Source organism: Pygoscelis adeliae, unplaced genomic scaffold (genome assembly GCF_000699105.1).
Source record: "Pygoscelis adeliae isolate BGI_AS28 unplaced genomic scaffold, ASM69910v1 Scaffold57, whole genome shotgun sequence".
Taxonomy (NCBI): Eukaryota; Metazoa; Chordata; class Aves; order Sphenisciformes; family Spheniscidae; genus Pygoscelis; species Pygoscelis adeliae.
In genome coordinates, this window is record NW_008825615.1 from 7,843,234 (window position 1) to 7,861,827 (window position 18,594).

General features: G+C 38.2%; 1 protein-coding gene across 1 annotated transcript in view; it reads right to left on the minus strand.

The window, feature by feature from the left end:
• Window positions 1-18,594, minus strand: part of RIMS1 (regulating synaptic membrane exocytosis 1) — a 233,975-nt gene that overhangs the window by 191,199 nt on the left and 24,182 nt on the right. The window contains exons 3-4 of the mRNA XM_009333153.1: window positions 10,773-11,116; window positions 7,531-8,402 (exon numbers count right to left, since the gene is read on the minus strand). Coding sequence (XP_009331428.1) covers window positions 7,531-8,402; window positions 10,773-11,113 — 1,213 coding nt within the window. The 5' untranslated portion in view covers window positions 11,114-11,116. The remainder of the gene's footprint in view (window positions 1-7,530; window positions 8,403-10,772; window positions 11,117-18,594) is intronic.

Sequence of the window (18,594 nt, forward strand, 5' to 3'; positions counted from 1 at the left end):
ATAACTAATTTACCTTTTTCTTTCACAGGCTTTCATTTTTCACCCAAAGGGAGGCAGCTTCCCCATACAGGTGGAAAAAAGCAAAAGGTTTGGATTTCAGTCCCAAGACCTAAACTCATCCTTCAATATGCTGCACAGACCATCCACAGTTATGCAGCTTTACCAAACACAGTTTGGTTCATCCTTCAAAGTTCACCTTTTCCTCTAAGCCCTCAGATCAAAAGAGTAACAGTAAATCCTGAGTAGCAGTTCACATAACTTTTACATTATACAAAAAATATATGCATATACAAAATACTCAATAGTAGGACAGAGTGGGGGAAAGGATCATCCTCTGGCTATAACGCCATGCCATGTTTCAGGCTAGCTAAGTTTTAACTTCAGTTCACTGCATAACTGCATTTTAAAAAGTGCTCAGCAGCTAAAATTAGGGCAAGTTTTTCAAAAGCTCTCAGCTCCCTCTTAGACCCTTAAAAAGTGCTCCATGACCTGCAGCTCCCACTGCTCTTCTCGTACCTGCTACCTCCAGTGGTTTCTCTATGGAAAAAACCTGACTGCTGAATGTTCTTGAGAATTGGTCTTTCATGGAAAAACCTAGAGAAGTCCTGGGTTTCTCTACAGGTCCAAACACTCTCACAGCTCCTGAAATTAAAGCTACCCTGCTTGTCAGGTGTTAAGTCTCTTTGAACATATGATCCTAATTTCTCCAGGCTTTAGTATCCCCCTTTTTGTAATGACAATAGTCATCTTACTACTGGACAAATTACTATTAGGACAAATTTGTTGCTATTTTATGAATTAGATGTGCAGGAGAAAGGTAAGTGACAAAGAACAGAAAATTAATAAAATAATGAACGTGAAAAATCAAGCAACACAGAAGACAGAGCACATTAATAGCAATGAAACATACTGCCTTGCCAACTGCCAGAGATGTAAGGAAGAACTCAAGATTTAACAGTTTGTGACATCCTTTTCTTCCATGTCTCTTGATAAGTCAAAATGTACATTTCTTTTTTCCTTTTCAAAAACCAGATTGTTATTACATAAATTTGTGCTGAAAACGGCTATCAAATATCATTCCTTAAAGGATGACAAAAAAGGATAAGCTACAGTCAGGAGTACTATGGATTTAGCCCCAGATTTCCCCACCTTGGCCCAGAGCCTGCCACAGAACAACAGCAGTATTTCTAACATAGAGCAATTTCAGTGCAGGCTATGAAGAAATCCATTTTTATTTCCAGGAATCCTCTATTTCAACCAAGTAAGAAATTATGATTACAATTATACTTAACTTTGCTTATCTGTCCTCAGAGTTGACATGGCTTCTGGCACCTTCAACCTCCCTAGCAGTAACAACCCTCCAGGGGAAGAGAGAAGCGCTCACTCAATCTCCTTCCCCCTCCAGCTTCTTCTTTCCCATTTAAAGCCCAGTCCTTCCTCCCTGCCTTTTTTTTTTTAGTTTTTTCCTTTTTTTTTCTTTTTTTCTTTCTTTTCTAGACTATTCAACCCCAATCCATCCCACCTTTCCTTTCATATCATGCTTTATATACCTCAGTCAATCTTGCTGCTCTTCTATGAACTCCCTCCAGCACATTCACAACCTTCTTAAGGTAAACTAGAGGAAGGGCTTTATTAGATTTAGATTAGATATAAGGAAGAAATTCTTTACTGGTGAGGCACTGGACCAAGTTGCCCAGATAAGTTGTGGATGCCCCATCCCTGGAAGTGTTCGAGGCCAGGTTGGATGGGGCTTTGAGCAACCTGGTCTAGTGGAAGGTGTCCCTGCCCATGGCAGGGGGGTCGGAACTAGATGATTTTTAAGGTCCCTTCCAACCCAAACCATTCTATGATTCTACGACTAGGATTTTAAAGGAGAATTCAGCCACATATCTTCCGTGACATTCCCATTTATCTGGTTATGTATCTCAGTGAAGTGTTGGATTTCTTGGCAACAGTGTGACTTTTTTCCCACTCATGCTCAGCTTATTTCATTTGCATATGCATGTATGCACTTTACATAATTCCATATACACAAAACAGATTTCTTACTGCCCAACACTAATTTAACAAGCACCTATTTACAACTCCATAAGCACTGTAAATAATTTCAGCTACTCAAAAGCATTGAACATTGACAGCATTGAATAATGTTAGCACTGACCAAAATTCTGAAACTAGAGCCATTTCAAGTTATAATTTCCTTAAAATCTGAATCAGATGTAGATCTAATTTATTGCACGAGGACTAGAAGATAAATTGGAACTAATTTCTAAGAACTAACAATCTTCCTAGCAAAGGTATTTTATTCTACACTAAGTTAAAGCTCAGTCACATTTTTAAACAAATTCAGCTCTTTTTAAAACTCCATGCCCAACTCTCCACATGAACAGATGTTAAAATATGCTAGCAGATGTTACAGTACAACTTGACTTGCCTACACTCCAGATTTAAAATACCTCAGTGAAAAAGCTTAGCTAAAAACATTTAAAACCAGCCTCCTCTTCTCTATAGCCTTTTCCTGATGTTTTCTTTCGGTCCATTTATACACCCTGCCGCGTGCGTCTGATTTCTCTCTTAGCCCACAAGCTACCTTGCTTGCCAACAATGCTACAGCACTTGGAAGAAATCACTGGGGCAGGAATTTAATTTATGCTCTCCTTCCTCTGGGAGCACCTCCAAGCATGAGCGCCCAAAGCGGCTCTGGAAACACCAGAGGAGGACAGAGGAAGTGTTCAGATCCTCTCCTCCTGGAGCCAAGCCAGCACCGTAACATTCATCTGCAAACCACAGCATCCCTTTCTCCTTCTGACCTCCAGGTCCTCTTCTCCTGGTCATGACCCCCCTCCCTCACACCTGTGCATACACCAAGATCCCAGCAAGATCCCTGCCCCTAACACTTTCTAGCCAGAAGGGTAATGCCATACGAATGAAATGAAATGGGGTCGCTCTGTTCCTCCCGGTACCATAAGAAAGGCATTACGAATGAAAACAATCACATCTTCACCGAAAGTAACTGGAATGTCATCTCAGGAGGTTTTTTCCAAACAAGACTCCGACTCCATCATGCTCTCCTTACTCCCAATTAAATCCATTAGCAAGTATACAAAGTGAGTTTTACTTAGCTTTTTACCATTTTGTTGACAATATGCGAATATTAGGCATATTTTCAAGCCTAAACGGTATGAACAAAATACACATTTAGGCAAATACAAACAATGAGTATGCAAAATGTAAAACCATTAGCACATCTATTTACATGAAAGTACATGAGCAGCTTTCAGTACCTCCTCACATTGTTCCAATTTCCAACACTATTTCATCTTCCAGTTTCAAAGACTGCATGACAGAAGTCTAGAATATCTCTTGTATCTATCATGGGATAAAAGAAGTTACGTACAACCTCGTCTGGACACAAATCTACTAGTTCTACACAAATTCTTGTTTTAAACTTTAAAGAAAATATTTTTTCTCAAACTTACTCCAAATCTAATTTGCATTCTTCATTGGATGGCAGTAGGCAGAAGCTGTTCTCAGTTTTAAAATGAGGTCTGGATTTCATTTGTAATAGTCTGGCATACGTTATTCTAGCAAGTCTTTGAAGTGAGTATGAATGCAACTTATGCCTTCTAAGAGGACTCCTTTTGCGTTGCCACGATAGTGCTGTCACTGGAAACTCAGTCCACCTAACGTTCAACTATTACAGATTTCAGAATAAAGAGTCCTACAGCCTGTATTAATAATAGGATGAAAACGATTACCAGCAACCAGTAATAGTGTCCTGTAAAGGGTGCAGATTTTTTTTTAAAAGAAATCTGGGATGACCTTTTTGGACACCGCTAAACAGTACTTTCTCTAGATTTACTCCAACATGGGAACAATTCAACATAAATCTTTGGGTCCTCCACCAAGGAGGCAAAATCCCAGTGGATTGCAAAAGACTATTTTTTGGAAAGAAAGAATCTCCAGTGCTTGTGAATTATTTTGTTAATAATTTTGAAGAAATACATATTAAATGGTTACAGTAAATAGCAGGGGATGTACTAGCTAAATTAGCTTGATTTGTATTTAAGAATATCACTTTTAGAAGGTTTTTTGTGCTCAGAAAACAGGGTAATGCAATCCTAAACAGTGTTTCTAGGAAATGCAAATGTTAAAAAGCAACTTTTGTACAATATCTACTTTACATGTCACTTTTGGCTATTGATTTTCAATACAGGCTTATCCACTCTACCTATACCTTACATTTCTTTGGGGCATCATTTTCTTTTAAACATCTCTGTAAGCTGTTTTCCACAGAAAACTTCTATTTTACTTGTTCAATATAGAACTGAAAATAGTACATCTTTATTACTCAGTTGCTGATCGCTTTATATTGGCACTCACCAAATGTGAACATTAATTTTAAGATCTTGGGTTTTCTTGGTAAGGCTGTTCAAAGTTTGAACATTTATTTGCAATAATTCTATCTTTCTAGCTCCATTACAATTACTTTGGCACCAGACTTCTGACTGAGCTGATATTTAGATAAGAGAGGATGGATTCCAGTCCCTCCTGGGCTTATAAACTAAAGCGCTACAACTAGGGACCTGTGCAGTATCTCTCCCAAATTACAGGCAAAGCACTGAAGGAATGGTGGGTGAAATTCTGTTAGTAACGATGCTGCTAAATTGCAAAGAATGGGATTCTGACCTCGGTTACAATAGGCTTTTTTTAATTATTTGTATCAATTTTTTAACACTACACCCTTTCACTGTGACATTTTTTCTTTTAAAATATTGAAGGATTTCTAAAAGATTTTCTTAGGTAATAACATTTCCTGCCTTTCCATCTATTCTTATGAAATACTGCAGATTTTTTCAAATACGGATGAAAAATTAATTCTAAAAATAATTGGATACTTTACTACCAAAAATGCTTCTGCTTTCTCATTTGTATTCACATTTCCTAGCTCTTTTTCTGTACTATACCCCCAGCTTCAAAGGCTTTCTACTTCTTTTCCCATGACAAGGATTGTAGAAGTCATATCAAGATCAGGCAATAAAAACATTAACAGAAGCATCTCACAGTTATTAAATTAATGAATATATTTCTGTAATTAATGTATTGCATACCCACACACACACATATATATACACATATATATGTGTGTGTGTATATATTCTGGTTAATAACACGGTGCTAGCTTACTGACAAGTAGAGATGAGGTCTCAAGGAATGCTCAACAGTGTTAACCAAGTATTGAGTCGGCAGTGGTCAGACAGGTCCCTAACATACTCCTATTTATAATTTTTATTCAAATACAGTGAGGTAGCACTGTGATATGATACAGACCAAGGCCTCCACTGTCTAAAGGGGGAGTCTAAATATCCGTCTTGGAGGTAACCAAGAACTTGATTCAATTATTGAGAACATAAGTATTTAGTGACATTTGAAATCCTCTGGGATTCATAACACTGAAGGAAAAAATTTCTTTACTGAAAGAGTGGTTAAACATTGGAACAGGCTGCCCAGGGAAGTGATTGAGTCACCATCCCTGGAAGTATTTAAAAGACGTGTAGATGCGGCGCTTAGGGACATGGTTTAGTGGGCATGGTGGTGTTGGGTTGACAGTTGGACTCGATGATCTTAGAGGTCTTTTCCAACCTTTATGATTCTATGATTCTATGAAAAAAGTTCAACCCTTAATGGTTTAACAATACAACGGGAAATTGGTCAAAAGCTGAGATCGGTGTCATGAGCCTGAAAGCAACCATCAAAAGGTTTTACTTACAGAGGACCATTATAGAGCAAACTATATCAACATATTGATATCAGTATCAATGACTTTGAGCCTGGACTTGACTTTCACATCAGTGACCTTGCAGTTTATAATGATACCCCTCACTGAATATGGGAAATCCTTTCTATTTCATAAGCAACCTCAAAATTGATGCACATAAATCAAAGCAAATAACAAAGATGGAAAGGAAATGCTGTATTACAGACCACTACTACCAACAGAGGAAGTCAGGGAAAATTACACAAATCCAAATGTCAACATAAAACATTGCTGCAAAAATATATATATAAAAGCAGCAGGATAACAGAATCGCAGAATAGTTGAGACTGGAAGGGACCTCTGTAGGTCCCTAGTTCAAACCCCCTTGCTCAAAAGCAGGGTCAACTAAAGCAGATTGCTCAGGGCCTTCTCCATTTGGGTTTTCAGCCTCTCCAAGGATGGAGACTGTACAACATCTCTGTGCGATATGTTCCAGTGTTTGACAACCCCCACAGTCAAAAAAGTGAGGGTTTTTTATATCTAAGAGGAATCTGGATTAAGATTTCAGGGGCACGATCATCATCCCTCCTTAAAAATGAGCAGAAAAGCAAGCTTTCATACTTTGAATGGAAGAGTTCATGCTTAGAAAGTTCAAACAAGCAGCTATTCAGATGGGATAGGAGAGAAATATTGTCTCTTTTTATAGGTATTCCTGGAGCTTTAGGGGATGTCAGGAGATCACAACATCACATAAAGACAGACAGACAGGTTAGCATATATGAATCAAAGACATGTCAGGAAACAGTGCCAGGAACTAAAAGGCAATGCAGACAAGCCGTTGGCATTTTGAGTATGAACACCGGCAGAAAACTTTCAAGTTACAAACACAGACAATTAAACTAAAGAGCTAAAAGCTACTTCCAAAGACACAAAAAGCCTTCAGCTCACTGTAGTGTCAAAGACAAATTAGGATTATAAAACAGTTGGTAGGTTCTACCACAGCCTTTTCTGATGATGCTTATTTTATCTGCTCACCATTCATGAATTTTATTAACTTCTTCCACCAGAAGAAAGGCTTTGTTTAAAAGCACACAGTCTACTACGCTTATTCCTTACTGCTGAGTGCTACCATTAACAGACGAAGGCAAAATGAAATAACAGATTTTAAACATACTTGTAAGCTTGGAAGCAAATTCATCTAGACAAGAAGTTAGGCAATTCTCATTTCGTTCCTATGTAACACTCCCCTTGCCCCATATCCTGTCCTTGTTAACAATGAACTCTGGCAGATCCTTGATATTTTAAATGTAGTAAAATTTTGCGTATCTTAAGACTGAGGTGTCAGTAAGATTATGATGCTTTATAATGGTCTTCTCAGATTGTTAGAGAACTCACTTTCCATTTCAATTCATTCACAGAAAATTATTCTGCATACAGACAAAAGGATGAAGCGATGACCAAAGGAGTAGATACCATCGAGAGAATAAACTAGAACCCTTAAATTCTGTCAGTTCTAGGTGAAAGAGGGAAGAGAATGAGAAAGAAACTCATCAGCTGACGCTACCTGTAACCACCTCATCTAAGAATGCAAAAGGAAACATTGCAAACCAAATATAAACAGGTATAAGACACTTCTCAGTTGAAAAAAAAACGGTAAGGGGAAAAACAAAGGTGTATGTTTAAAAAAGAGGCAAAAGAGAGAGAAAAATACAGATTTTTTTTTTTTTTCCCCAAACCATGGCCATGTGCATAATATACATAAAGGTCCTTACCTTTTTCACTGACACTTTCACTTTCTATCTCCACATCTTCACAGCTAGTATATTCTGGTGTTGATGCCCCTTCTTCCTCTGAGCTACTAACTGACATCTGCCTTTTCTTTCCGCCTCTTTTTGCTCTATGAGGCTTTGGAGGGGATGGCCGCACTGATTCCGACTGGTCAGAACTAAGGGAATCATTCCTTAGCATGGTCTCCATTTTCTCCCGCTTTGCTTTTCGCATGAGAATAGCAGAGCTAGGATCAAGGCGGCTCTGTTTTTTAAAAGAATCGTGGTTCTTGTATTCTACGTGTTCTATAGGAACTGGACTATGCCTGGGAGTTGGTGGACTATGATTAGTTAATTGTTTAGAAACAGAAATTCTTACATCACCTGTTCTGTCTATAGAGTACGACCTCTGAGTTTCCACAAGGGATTTTCTGTCCTGAGCTCCCTGTAATTGTGAGCGTTTTCCTAATTTATTCTCAGGTACCTCCGCTTCCTCCATTTCTGTATGTGGCAAAGCTACATCACTGTGTCTTCTCTCGTGCCGTGCTTTAGAAACTTTCGCATGCATGCGCATCTGCTGTTCCTCAGGATGTGGTTTTACAGGATATCTTGCCAGATTGGGGTCACTCCTGTAACGGGTATGATATTCATCTTCCTTCCTTTGTTTTTCATCATCAGGCACTTTGCCTTCCTCAAGTTTCTCTGGCAAGTCTGGGTAGTCCTGTGACTTGCCTTTCTCCAGCCTTCTACCTTCATGCCGTTCTTTACGCTCCCTGTCATCTGCTGGTCCTTCTTTTTGAAGTGAGGATTTTGGCACACGCTTACGCTCACTCTTTAAACCTTTGCCATTCTGGTCTGAAACTGATAGTGTCTTCTTCCTACAATGAAAAGGAGTACAATAATTTGAAGAATTGAATGCAAAATAAAAATATTTGTGTACACTGTTATGGTCAATAATAGATTATAAACCAGGATAAGCTATGGCAAAACATATAGAAAGGTACTGGATCCATTAACATGAATTAAATCTATTAATCCTTCCAGCGGATTTTTATTGTCCATTGGACAACAAAAAGTCCATTGGACTTTTATTTTCCAATAGCAAACAACTTCCAGAGTCCACAAAAACATAAATTATGGAAGGTCCGATTACTAGAGTAAAATCACAAAGACTATTAACATGGATAAATGCAGATAAAAATAATTTACCCACGTAAGCAGGAAGACTCAAAGTCATCTTTGTAGTAACTGCAGCACTATGACAGAGTATTGGTGTATGTTCTCCATTTTTCTGGCAGCAGTCATGAGGGTTACAAACTAACCACATATATACAATTCACTTCAAGCACCCTGACAGTATAAATATAAACACCACCAAATGGAGTATTTCCCACAATGGTATTACAGAAAGAAGTAATATGGATATTAAAAAATGCAAAAGAGAATATATCCAGAAACAATAATATTTGACCTAGTTTGCTTTATCTTATTAAAACTCTAAAAAGAAGTGCCCATTTCATAAGCATATTAAAAAAAGCAAATTCACTCCTTGAGATAAATTAATGGCATTCCTTTCTCTGGTAATAAAAGAGGATAAAAAATGTAATTTATTTCTCTATACAGCCAAAGTACAAAACAATGAATGAAGCTGCATGAAAATTATGCTCTCTCCTCTTTCATCTTCTGCTTTGGGAGAATAAGCAAGCCAAAGAATCATAAAATCCCCTTATACTGGATATTTTTATTTCTCTCATTATTCCAGTTGCCCTTTTGTTTAACAGTTCACATATGAATCCATCGATTTTGAAGAAGGCTGAACAGAGTTATACACTGTATTTGAGATGAACCTGCACCAGGACAAAGTCTCTAGGACTTTGTTTTATGGCACTGAATCTTCCCTTCCACAACTGATACATCTTCAGATTACATATGACAGATTTTCACAGATGCATCCGACAGGACAGGGAAAGTTGGATATGACGCAAGTTAAGTTTCTGGCTCCTTTTTGTCCATCTCCTGTTCCTCCTGAGTTTTTGGAAATAAATGGGACCTGAGCTTACCATAGATGCTCTCCATTCAGAACCCTTAACTTCAATTGAAAGTCTCAATGACAACTAGAGAACATTACTATTGTATAATTAATATAACCATCTCACTTTTGGACAGCAAAGCAGAAATAGAAAGCATTTTGCTGCCTTAAAAGTGTCCTTCAGCTGAGTGATGACTGCTCTGGGGGCCTTCCCAGTGCTGGGGGAAAAACAGTCAACAGAATTAGGGGACGGCACCATGTGTTCGTTTACGTCATACATATACATAACACTAACCCGAGTTTTGGTACAGTTAAACCCAGACAGACCTCACCCACACAGTAAGTTACTAGCCAATGTTCATCATCCATTTTCAACTTCAATAGCTATGAAAAAAAAATCATCAACCATTCTGGCCAAGGGAGAATCTTCTGTGCCAGACTCTTGTTTTGTTGCCACAGGCTCCCTCCTCAACTGCTCTGCCATCTGCCAGGCAGCAGCCAAAAGAATAGCAACTGCTTCATCACATTAGCCTCTCTTGATTTGCTACTCTTCAACCCATTCATCACAGTGAATGCACCTCAGGAATTTACTCATTTACTCACTTAAAATATAATAGTTTGCTTCCGGTTGGCTTTATTCATAAATGCAGCTTGCTCTGAATTCAAGATGGTACTATTGCTGTTCTTCATGAATGTTTACTTTGCAGGTGTAAATGAGCTCTTTTAATAGTTCTTATTTTATTATTAAAAATAATACAATCATTGATAGAAAGATAACACATAAGGATACCTGACAGAACTCCACAGGGTGGGTTTTTTGTTTGTTTGGGGGGGTTTTGGGGGGGTGTTATTTTTTTAAATTCTAGTACATGATTTCATCAAGTTAAAGGCTTGTTCTTTGTTTAATAACTTTAAAGTACCTGCCAAATTTAAAATTTAAAAGTAACCTACCATTCTATATTAAAATGTACACCAAAATGCATTGATGTACATGGAAATATCCCTAAAATATAATTAGTATTTTTTTTTCCTCATTTCTTTTGCACAGACCAAATCAGACAATGTATTTGCTAGTGAACACTTACCCTTCCCTGGTCAGTAAATCAACTTACTCTTTGTTTTTACACAGTTCTAGAAACACACAAAGGCCCAGCTGACAGCCTTGTGTACTGAACCAGCATTTATAATTGTGAGGCTCTATCGAGACAGAAAGCATTACCTCTCTCTTGGAGGTTCACTTCTAGACCTTGATGAAACTTGTTTTTGGTCCAGGCCCATAGCCAGCTGCGATACTTCTGCTCCTTTCCTCCGGTCGGACTGCACACTGGAAGAAGAGATTTCCTGTGATGAGGCAGTTGCTGTACTTAAGGGAGTCTGTGATCTCGATCGCTCTTGAAGCCTTGCTTTCTTTTCTCTCGGTGCATCTGAGCTGCCACCAGTCGCCGTATCACTCAGTGCTCCATCCTGGCTGGGTGAGGGCTGTGGTCCACTTCCAAAAAACCACGCTCCGGATTTCGTTAGGATTTCTTGTTGCTTTCGACATAAATTGCATACCCACATAACCTAGTTGAAGACAAGAAGAGTCAGTGCAGCTACCCCTTAGACCCTGAAATGCATGCTTACTATCACAGAGCAGGTACGATCTCTCGCTCTCCTCTAAACTGGTGAGGTTGGTGCTCAGGACAGTACCCAGAACATGCTTCTCCAAGCACTGACTGCACTGGCTAGAGCCAAGCATCCTACAGGCACATGCTATGCGAGCTTCTCCAAAATGTGCTATCAATATACATCAGTCCTACCTGTAGCAATCCCCCCTCCGCCCAGCCCTAGCTCTCTTCTGAATAAACACCGACAATATGACCAACGCTTGTTGCTGGTGTTGATGCAGTTGGTGGGGTGGGTTGGGTTGTTTTCATTGGTGTGGATCGCTGTCAGGACAAGCCTACCAGACTGTAAACGGGACTTGTACCTCGGGTGGCGGAGTCCTGCCCAGCTAACTCCCAGCCTCCGCCGCCACAGAAAACTGACACGGTATTTCCCTTAAGTTAATTTTTCTCACGTAACATAACTCAACATTATCCTGAAAATAAATTCAGCATTTACTGTGCATGGTTTTAGCTACATCCACAACAACTACTTACCAGAGACGTGAGGTAAGACCTAAAGAAACGTACTAATAGAGAACTAAATGCACCAATGAAAAGAATGCAAAAGTACCGTATTTTGTACTACTTGGAAATGATCATTTACCATCTCTTTGAGTTATAGCTGTAAATAATAAATAACTAAAGTAAACATGTCCCTGGCAATCACAATTAAGCTGTGTACATAAACAGTGCTTCTTCGCATTTTTAATTTTTTTTTTTAATTCCAGTTACACAGATAAACAGGAGCACACACAGTAAAGCGAGACTCTATGTTTCAAGTCTATATACAGTATAAGACAGTCTTATGTACAGGAGTAAATCACCAGAGAAAAATAAAAGGTTAATCAGGACTCTAAAGTGTGTGAATATTTAAGAAAAAATTGAGAGAAAGACAAAAGGAGTTTTGAGGCAGAAGAACAAAAATGGCAAAATGCATGAAGAATATACAAGAGGTAAGAATTTTGTCAGAAATAAAAATAGAGATGAGAGGAAACAAAGCTGACAACTAATAAGGAAAATTGTAAAGAAAATCTTTTTGTTTAATGTGGAAAGAAGTAAAAGAACGGGTAAAATTGTAAAGAGGATAAGAAGGATAACAAAAGTTGGAATAAAAAATATGCTTAAATTATTTTGTGTAAACACAGGAATGATGCAACAGTTGCAAAATTATACAATGCTTAAAATTAAAAGGAACAGAAAAAACAATCACTTCAGGGAAGAAATTGCAACAGGATAAAGCTCTGGTACTGAACTGTTATTCTCTGGCCTGGGGAGGAAGTGCATGGCTTACATGGCATGATGAAAATTTTAGGCATTTTACATATTTAACATAATTAAGATTTATTTAAAACATAAGACCTGTTTAGGTCTGAAGACTACATCAGAACTTCCAGTACCACTTCTGCACTGTTTGTCCAAACCACACTGAGAAGACATCCAACTCTTTTCCCTGTATCTGGATTGCGCCTTTATCAAAAGATGACTGTTATATTTCTTCTATTTAAGAAGGATAATAAAATACCTATTAAAATTTTAATTAATTAAAAAAAAACTTAATCAAAAGCTACAGTTATTCCAACAGTGGCACAAACACGTATTATGATAAAAACAGATAACCCTCAGTAGAATAATAGGAACAGCAACTTTGACAAAAAAAATGGCTAGACCTTTAACAAAAAGTCCCTTGATTCCAAAATGTCTTATTTCCTTCATCTAGTACACCTCACAAAACAGAGATTCAGTTTATCAGACTATCTGTTCTAATAGAATAGATTTTTAGTCTATGTGGTATTATTATTACAGGTATTTAAAAAACCAGCAAGACTAAAAGGAAAAAAACCCCACATTTTTAAATGTCTTTATAGACTCTGACACAATTGTTAGCTCATTAGACAGCAAGAGTGTGCATGCACACGTGTCTGTGTATAAAATCTGTGTCAATGCTATAAATCAGTCATTAATGAAAAATCGGTCGTTGCCTGTATTTTAACAGTTTACAGGGAAAGTTGAAAAAAGTGTTAATAAAAAAATAAATCAACTAGAGTTTGTTTAAAGGAAGGATAAGGAATATTAAAGTAAAATTTAAATATTCTAATTAAATTACATATGTGTGTATATGCAAGAACACTTAAACGTGTAAAGATGGTAGCACTTCATTTACAATTTAATGTATTTGATCATTTAAAATATGTATAAAGTATGTAATAAACTTCAAGAAATTACCATTAATTTACATAATCACCTTTGATATTGTAATTCATTTTATGCAAAATATGAGATCCAAACAAATAGGAATAGCTAATGCACAAATAGACACAGAAAAAAACAGAATACAGAAAGAAGAAATACTAGACATGTAAATACAAAACCATTTTCTTACAGCTGTCTTTAAACGCTGCAGTTTGGACACAATACATACCAATCACCACAGATTACACATGTAGGAAATCTGCATTATACTCACATAGAAGCTACACTACCATCCCTGTTTAGGAATCTCTTCAGAACCTGATAAATGCTACGTTTGCCTTGAGATATATTCAGTCCAAAAGAAAAAACAATAAAAGCTTTTCTTTAAGAGGAAAAAAACCCCAAAACTTGAGGTGACAGAACAGTTTTAGTGACAAAACTGTATATTGAAAAACATTTTTAGAGAAGTATGTGGAGCAAGCAATTTAGCAGCATGCAGGAATTATATCCTGATTGAATACACTGGGATGTGGTCCAAACTAATCTAAACTAAAGCAGGTCTGTGTAATAACTTATCTTAACAATCCACAGATGTTAGGCAACCAAACAAATGCTCTGATGAAGGATTACAGTTCTCTAATGTGGCTTCTGGACCTCCACGCAATGCATCAGTAAAATGAAGAGTGTTAGACAATTTTACTCTGGCCTGTCACTTCAAAAATAGTTTCTGTTTACTCTTTTCAGGATGGTGAGTTCTGATGCAGTACGTCATTCAAGACATCCAGAGTCTGGTTTTTGTTGTCGGGTTTGTTTCTGGTTTATTGCATCCTTGCATAGGTCAATGCATATCCGCGCATGAAGCTATTAAAGAGAACCAGTAAAGGGGTGCTCCTCATTCAAAGGGTTCGTATGCATGGCTCTGGAAAAATGTGCATTTTCACAGCATAGCAAAGGCTTCTGGGCTTTACTGCTACATAACAAAAACAAAGTGGCACATACAGGACTCAGCAGAGGTGGGTCAGCAGTTCCCACACAGATTCACATGGAAACTTTACAGGCTGCGTGAAAACATGCTAGAAGGATCCCATGCTTGCCTTCATGTGGAATACAGTGTATTTCATTCACAGAAAAAATATTCCTCAAACTTACTCTTACAGGTACTGCTGAATGTGATCCACAATGAGTAGGAACAGTATTCCTGTACTAACACAACATGAAATTCCAACTTGAAAAAGCCCATAGTAAATAATATATACAACTATACACACAGAGAAAAAGAGCATTTTCAGTTACAAAAATAAGAACACTTCTTCATAATTACATATTTCAAAACTGCATTTTAGAATGCAGAGAAAAGGCTTTTTTCAGATTCAAATTTGGAGACTTCCAAACATGCACTGGGAGGCTAAAGTCATATTAGGGGGGACACAAACTTTATACCAAATTTGTGTGACACATGCCAGGCAAAACTCAGACTGAGGTCACAGCAAGTTCCCCAAATCCTTCACCCAAGCCCAGATTCTGAGGAGGATCCATAAGGAGCACACTCCTTCATGCTTCATGAGTTTAGAAATGGCAAACCCACAGTTACACTGACTCCCATGCATCCTGCTTCATCTCTGTACAGCAACTTAGGTAACAAGTGTGCTAGTATAGCACAAGCTATTCCTCACTGAACCTTCAAGCTATCTTAACTATTTCCCTTCTGAAGGGTGTATACACATCTTTTCAGTTTATTGCTTTTGTTAATGTTCCTTTAGCCACCTTCTTCTATGCACTTCTAGAAGACACCAGTTATTTCAGACAGATCTAATTAGGCAGACCCTCTTCTCTGCCTGAGGCACCACTAACTTCAGCTGAGCTCTGCCACCACCCTACAAGTCATCTCTTGAAAGTCAGAGGGAAGACGTGTTATCAATGTGCTCTTACAACAGAATTAAGTTCGACTATGTATCACTTAATGTTTCTGGGATAACATAAAATATGCGGCAAACCATGAAATTAGTATATAGCATTGCATTTATCTCTTTTGCTATTATCAAAATGAATTCTGTAATAAAATTCTAGCTTAAGTGTCATGACAGCTTCACTCCATTAAAATAGAAATAAATGAAGCTGAAAATCTACTTGAATCCTTACATTAGTCCAAAATCTAAATAAGTAAACAACTCTACCTTTCTAATGAAAATGTGCTTGTGAATCCAAGCTTTCATTAAACATATTTTTCAAAATGGTACAGACAGCTGAGTTCATCCAATGGCTCCTGGTCACCAAAAGGGAAGGTCTTCTCCCCATCTCCCTCCTCTCTTGCTCTTCTTTCTCCCTATGCAGGTTTGTCCTCTCCCTTCCTTGTTCCCAGCTTCACCATACTGGATGCTCCCTCGTATCCCCTCCCTTGACTGTTAGGTCCTCCCAGGAGCCACTTGCATTTAAAAACATAGTAGAAGTTTATCTGTATTTTTTAATTGGTTTCATTTTTTGTCACATCTATTTTTCTCATGAAGGGGTATGATGAGTAGTGAAATCACGTGGCCAGGAACAGAAACAAATGGGAGGAAGAGGATGTTTTCTCTACAGCAGTGGCTCACCGCCTCCTGTTAAACTACATCTTGAAATTACACCCATACTAGTACATTAAACTTGCACAGAAATGTTTTTGAGCACTGATGCCAAACGACATGAAATAACCTGCCCCTCTACTAGCATCTCTGCTCTACTTCAAAAAAAGGTGGCTGCATACAAACTGTCTCCTGGAGATAAGCCTCAGAGCCCCCCAACTCCCAAACCACCAGGAAAAATTGATGAGAAAGTGCTGGTGGGCAGAAGACCAAGCAGCCTTTTGTTGGTTTACTAGTTAGATGCTCTAACGCCTAGGAACAGTCCCAGATTAAGTTTAATTTGTTAGTAAAGAAGTAGCCTAGGAGTCTAGCTTCTGCTTTTGCTGAAGCCTCTCCTCTAGATTGAAAGGTTCGAAAGGACAGTACAAATCTCTACCGTTCTCCCCTGCAAGCAGGGAGGGCACTGGTTTGCCCACGCTGATGCTCATCAGACATACGGGGCTCAGCCACTTCAGGACTGTGATAAAAAGCCATTTTAGCACTCTCTGCTCTTCCATTCCTGTGCAGAGCAGATTTTCTTCATAACTTAGGTTTTCAGCTTAATATTTTTATCCCAGTTTGGCAAGAAAATGAGGTTTATGCTGACAGCTGATTGGTTTCTTTCCCCTTTTCTCCCCACACCCTCCAATAATGTTTTAACCCACTGGACAAATGCAATAAAATTTTGCACAGGCATGGAAGTTTTCAAGGGATTATATTCTTGAAAGTTTCATGAAATAGGCAGTGCTATAAAAGCCCTATAAACATTTCATCAGTGCAATGTTTTATCAGCATCACAGAATCTACATAGCAATTCAACCACAAGATATGTTCAGAGGGAACGAGGCCCCACTGCTCACAGAGCTACATGTCACCTTTAAGTCTGTGGTGCCATTTATATGTTTGACTGAGAGCATCAAGGAGGGATGTTTAAAATCCCACCTTATCAGAATTTTCCACTTGCACTAGAGAACGCACTTCATACTCTTTTCCTACTTGCCTTTCACAGTTAACTAACTGAGATGTTAACTTTCCAAATCAGTTCCTATGTGTACGAATAAGGATGAGAGTAAAAGATGCTTACATTTTTTCCGTCTACGCAGAAATGACTGTAAGCATGGCAGGTATTTAAGTTTCCATCCAAAGAGAATCCACTCACTTTCAAGTAGACACAACAAAATAAAACGAAATCCTGTGCCTAATGATAGGCTAGTGCCATTAGAGATAAGTCAGCATATCCCACCTGGCTGCCACGTGCCACTTAAGGGGGCATAAGCCTGCCAGGAGTTACATCACATCTGCCAGCCATAGGTGTATGTCTTATGTACTGTAGGGCATCAAAAATGGCATCAGATGCCCACTTTTAGGCAACTGAACCCACAGTTCTCACACTGATCCTCATCTCATTCCTGACCTAAGTTTCTAAACCCACAATTACAAACTGCCAATGGAAAGATTCAGAAAAGGTGCAGTGGAGCAATGATTCAAGGAGTTAACATCAAAAGGGTATTTTATGCAGGTTTTGTTGACACTGCTGCTAGCAACAGAGTTACTAGTCATTTTAAGATAAAAATAAAACAAAAAACAACTGACTTTCTTCACATACCCTGCTGCCAAAATCTCTCAGCTACAGCTGCCAATCTTTCAGAAAGCTCCTGACAACTTCCACAAAAATTAAACATTCTCTAGAATAATCCCACAGCAAACTGAATATTGGAAGTGATACATTCAGGCAACTATAAAGTTATCATATGAAATAATATCTCTGAAACAGCACACAGCCAGGTTCCAGTCACTACCGCAACGTACTTCTCTGAGAATGCCTTTGGAGTTCAAGGAAGAAATGAAAATCGCTATTGGAGGAGTGTTTGTCTAAAAATTCACACCGGCACATTTACATACAGTAATTTGAAATATTCTCCCCTGCAAGTTTTTTTTTTCTAAATCTACTACACAAATAAATTAATTAATACACACCACTAAAAACATACTACAAAAATTATATTGTCTTAGTTACAGTTGTGACCTCCTAAAGCAGGACTATAGCTTGGACAAATTGTGAAACCTTGCACCTGAACTTCCTTGCAGCTCTGTTTTAGGTCTAGTTCTAACTAAAATGATCAAAATTTACAAACTTACAATTTGGAGGGAGACAGAGGAGACTATTGTACCAGGAGAAAGGAGGGGTTAAAAATCAAAAAGACTTTATCCTGGCTGGTTAAAAATCAATGAGACTCAGGAAATACTAATTGTTTGGGCTGATTTGTCTGGGCTTGAGAATTTCTTTTTTGGAAAAAAGCGAACTGTCAAGAAGTTTATGGAGCATCAGACAGTACAGGTTTTATTTATCCACAGGTCATCATGATGAGGCTTAGACCACTTTTTCTGAAACTCAGCAATCCCAAACATCCCAATGGTTTGATTCCTCCACAGGCCTTGTATTTAAGCTTACCCCATTTAAAACCATTTTCCATATTGCTACGCTCACTCCTTCCTCGCTCATCTTGTCCACACTACCCATTTTCACCCTCAGTATTTTTACTTCCTTGGCAGTGGGAGAATTCTAAGCCCCAGCAACACTCACAGCTTCAGAAAGTTCTTCTTTGGT